Source organism: Hemibagrus wyckioides, linkage group LG01 (assembly GCF_019097595.1).
Source record: "Hemibagrus wyckioides isolate EC202008001 linkage group LG01, SWU_Hwy_1.0, whole genome shotgun sequence".
In the NCBI taxonomy this organism is placed as follows: domain Eukaryota; kingdom Metazoa; phylum Chordata; class Actinopteri; order Siluriformes; family Bagridae; genus Hemibagrus; species Hemibagrus wyckioides.
The window spans coordinates 3168422-3173279 of NC_080710.1; the positions used below are offsets into that span (position 1 = coordinate 3168422).

Here is a 4858-nt window from a genome sequence, read left to right on the forward strand (position 1 = left end):
ATCATCTTTCTTTTGTCGCGAAGAAAAATCTGACGTGGAGGGTACCCGGCTGCCAGGGCTTCACTGATGTATTCCTCCATGGCTGCCTCATTACGGCAGCTGCAGTTCCTCAATGAGGTGTCGGTTGATCAGGTTTACTGTGGCTTTACCTTCCTAGTTGCATGGGCTCCCCTCTCTCTTCACTGGTGATGATGAAGCCCCTCGGCACACCAGATGTTAGTTTGTGGTGCCCCTGAGCGTTGTTGGCGTAGCAGGTTGTCCAGCCGGATGGCCATAGTGATATATTGGGACATCGGTATGTCACCATCCCAGCAGGCCAGCTCAGCCTGCAGTGCGGGGATCAAGTATGCAATTGAGCTATGCACCTTCAGATCACTATCCCACACCGCAGAAGCCCAGTCCAGTGTTTTTCTGGTTAGTAGGGACATTAGAAAGGGGAATTTGGTGCTATCCTCCCTGTACATGTCAGGTTGGTGAGCAAAGAAGATATTGCATCAGCGCAAGAAGCCCTGGCAGCGGCCTGTCATCCCATAGAATTTCTCTGGGAGCGCCATGCGGGCCAGTTCACTGCGGGGAGGTGGTGGTACAGGAGGTTGTTGGGGTTGTGGGTGTTGCTCCGTCGATGCGTTAGCCACCTGCAAGGTGGCTATTTGCTCCTGATAAGCAAGGAGCATCTCCCCTTGGTGTGCAACTAGAGCCTGGAGCTGTGTGACATCTGCTGGATTCATCTGAGGCGAAGTATTCTGTAACATACCTCCAGAAGATCTAGAATCCATATGCAGATTTAGTGGAAACACACAGCAAACAAATCCAAAACGTGAACCAGAATGGTAGTCCAGGAAAACAGGTCGAAAGTAATCAGTAACCGGAGTGGCAAACCAAACAGGCAAAGAAATCCAAAACACAGGGCAAAAATCAAACATGTGGAACAATGGTCATACACAGAACAAGAAAACACTGGCAAAAGAAACAGCTTGGTAGAGTCACAAATGGAACAATACTTTGCACTGAATGTAGTGTGTATGCTGTTTAAATGTCCATGAATACCGGAAATGAACCGGAAGTGGTTTTGGAGGCGGTATTGCAGGTCACGATGTTACAACCATACATCCGTCATGCTGCAATTCAGGACACGACTCACTAGTCAGCGAATGTGGACGTTGCAGTTTCCTTTATTCTGCAGCACTGTAATGACATTTAACACACATTTTCATCTTTAGAGTGACAAAGAAAATCGTTATTTTACAATCAAAATTTGTTCTTGAACCTCAGAAGATAATAACATATGCTTTGTTTTACGAAATAAAAATAAATTATAGCAATATTTCTTGATAAATAATTATCTGTATTTTTATATATATATATATATATATATATATATATATATATATATATATATATATATATATATATATATATATATATGTATATTTCAGCTCCTAGTTGCTTATATTTGATTATGGTACTATACACAGACACAAAAGTATGTACATTAACACAATTTTTTGTATCTCTCTCTCTCACACACATACACACAAACATTTGGCTTGATGCTTTAAAGCACTACTGAAGTAAGCAATTTGGCTAGTTTATAAAACACACACACAAACCATCAAACAACCAAAACAGCAAACACAAGTTGCCTTAAATCCCACCCCTCTTACCTCTTACATCCAATCAGAATCATTTCTGCTCTCACACACACACACCTTCATATTTAAGGGTGCATTTAAAACACATTTTAACATAAATGTACATGCATACATATGATTAATAAAAAAGACAAGAGGAGGAAAGAGTGTGTGTGTGTGTGTGTGTGTGTGTGTGTGTGTGTGTGTGTGTGTGTGTGTGAAAACAGGAATGGCTATGCTTTGCTCACAGAATTCATGATTTGCACATTTGGTGATACGTTTAAGTCTCAAACGGTTCTTTAGTGAACTAGGTTTAGTAACCATTAATGCTGTATTATTTCACACCCTTGGTAGTGCACTAATACAGGGAATACAGGTTTATTTGACCTTCAGCCACAGTAAATAAACCGAGTTAGCTGGAACAGTAAATGCATGGACATGTAGTGCACTGCATCGAGGGTAAGGACTATATAGTGCACTATAAAATCTCTCTGTAGTCTACTTGATATGTAGTCCACTTATCCAGGAAGGAACAATCATAGTGGACATTTAGTGCACTACACAGGAAGTGAGCTCTTATTTATGATATAAAGTGCACTAATATATTAAGGCAGAGTACAGTGCACTACATGTAGTGCACTACAGGTGGATCTGGAATAAAATCCATAAATATTGGCACCCTGTAGAGCACAGGAATGTGAACAAAAGCAGGTGAACTGATGAGTCTTCTCTTTATTAAAGGCACCTTCATCACTGTAGGGTTTAGAGACTGGCATTCAGGTTGCCATAGAAACGCAGAAAGTCCTAGTGCTTTTAAAACAAAACAAACATATAACAGATTTAAAAAAGTTCTCACTTTGAGAAAAAGCCAAATAAAAAAGAAAGGTAAGAAAAGAAATGCACACAATTTTCACTTTTACCCCAAAAACAGTCGATCAGCAGAGACGTGTTTATACTGGAGCTATGATGCTAATGTGCCTAAAAAGGAAGAGCCACCAGTTTAGCATCATGTAACTTAGCACCATGTAGCATTTATCATTAAATCTGAATTTAAATCAGAACTACAGTGTCATCGTGGTTTAGCTCAATGCTAAACTGGTGGCTATGAGCATCCAGTCTGTGTTAGCTACATTAGCCTCGAAGCTCCGCTGCAAAGCTGAAAAGGAAAACCTCACACACCGGACACGTCTCAGGTGATGGGCTGCGTGTGAGATGAGATGATGGGCATTTCATTTGTAGCTAAAGAGCTAGTGTGTGGGAGGGGGAGGCGGGGCTAATTATGATTGACAGAGCTGCAGCAAAACAGAGCTGTTGAAATGTTAAAGTCTAAATTCATGGATTTAGACCGATGTCAGTCCGTGATGCGATCAGGCCGGAGAGTCGGTTGCCCTGCCGCTGACCTTTGACCCTGGGCGGGGTCAGTGGCGTTTGGCTCTCTGAGCGCTCTGAGTGCAGGAGGCGCAGCAGGCCAACTTGTAGTAGGTGTAAACACAGAGCCGAGCCTGGACCACCATCAGACAGTTGGAGCGTCGGTCCTTACAGCTCTCATCTGTCAGGAAGAAAAAGGAGTGAGAGATAAGAAGGAAAGAAGTAAAAGAAGAGAAAGGATAGAAGAAGGGAGAGATGGACAGAGAAATACAAAATGTTGAGGAAGATTGAAAGAAAGGGGACGGGGTCGAGAGGAGAAAAACAGAGGGATATGAAGATGGGAATAGAAGAAAAAGGAAGAGAAAGAATGATAAAATATAAAGGGAAGATGAAAAGAAGGAAAAAAGGAAAGAAATAGTGAAAGAAGGTGAGGGGTGGAGAGATAAGATAAAGAAAGAAAGAAAGAAAGAAAGAAAGAAAGAAAGAAAGAAAGAAAGAAAGAAAGAAAGAAAGAAAGAATGGAGTGTGAAAGAGTGGGGGGATGGAGAGGTGAGGACACGAAGGGATGGAAAGATCAAGAGAAGCAGAATTGAATTAAAAGGAAAGAGAAATAATGGTAGAGAAACAGAGAAGAAAAAATGAAGAAAGAGGGATAGAAGGGGATGAAAAGATGGGATAAAGAGCATAACGGATTGTTCGAGACAAAGAGAGAGGACAATCTGAACAGCTGATCATTAAACATAACACACACCTAGAGAGGGGCTGCAGGGGGCGGGGTTACAGGGCTGCTCAGGGTGTGGCCTGTGGGCGAAGTCACAAGCTGAACTCGGTTGTTTATCTGGCGTCAGACAGCGAACATCTCGAGTCTGGACTCCATCACCACATGACTTGGAGCACTGTGAGGAAGGATGGAGAGACAGAGAGACAGACACGGAGTGAGACAGAGAGACAGACACGGAGTGAGACAGAGAGACAGACACGGAGTGAGACAGAGGGACAGATATGGAGTGAGACAGAGGAACAGATATGGAGTGAGACAGAGGAACAGACACAGAGTGAGACAGAGAGACAGACACGGAGTGAGACAGAGGGACAGATATGGAGTGAGACAGAGGAACAGATATGGAGTGAGACAGAGGAACAGATATGGAGTGAGACAGAGGAACAGACACGGAGTGAGACAGAGAGACAGACACGGAGTGAGACAGAGGGACAGATATGGAGTGAGACAGAGGAACAGATATGGAGTGAGACAGAGGAACAGACACGGAGTGAGACAGAGAGACAGACACGGAGTGAGACAGAGAGACAGTAACAGAGTGAGACAGAGAGACAGACACGGAGTGAGACAGAGAGACAGACACAGAGTGAGACAGAGAGACAGTAATAGAGTGAGACAGAGAGACAGACACGGAGTGAGACAGAGAGACAGACACGGAGTGAGACAGAGAGACAGACACAGAGTGAGACAGAGAGACAGACATGGAGTGAGACAGAGAGACAGACACGGAGTGAGACAGAGAGACAGACACGGAGTGAGACAGAGAGACCTCCTGCTCTGTTCCTCCCTATATAGTGAGTTCTATTAGTAAAGAAGCTGATTTAAGACAGCCTAAAAATGTCCATTTCTTCCTCAGACTTCTTGAACTTTCTTTCACTTCCACTATCGTTTAATTCGCCCTTTTTCTCTTTCTCCATCCACACTTCCACACTATCTCTCGTTCCTCCCCAGGTTTTCTGCCCCCGTCCTCACCGCACTCCACTCCGTGGTGAACCACTGCGGTTTACATGCTTCCACTTCACACGTCTGGATGGGGGACGGCTTTTCCAGGTGCGCACACTCGCTGGCCAGCGTCACG

General features: G+C 43.8%; 1 protein-coding gene across 4 annotated transcripts in view; it reads right to left on the reverse strand.

The window, feature by feature from the left end:
• Positions 1-1149: 1149 nt before the first annotated feature.
• LOC131370056 (thrombospondin type-1 domain-containing protein 4-like) overlaps positions 1150-4858 on the reverse strand; it is a 60723-nt gene continuing 57014 nt past the window's right edge. For all 4 annotated transcript variants that reach the window (XM_058417289.1, XM_058417130.1, XM_058417211.1 and 1 more), the window contains 3 exons: positions 4753-4858; positions 3751-3895; positions 1150-3180 (listed from right to left, as the gene is read on the reverse strand). The exon at positions 4753-4858 is cut by the window's right edge and continues 74 nt beyond it. In XM_058417289.1, coding sequence (XP_058273272.1) covers positions 3050-3180; positions 3751-3895; positions 4753-4858 — 382 coding nt within the window. In that variant the 3' untranslated portion in view covers positions 1150-3049. The remainder of the gene's footprint in view (positions 3181-3750; positions 3896-4752) is intronic.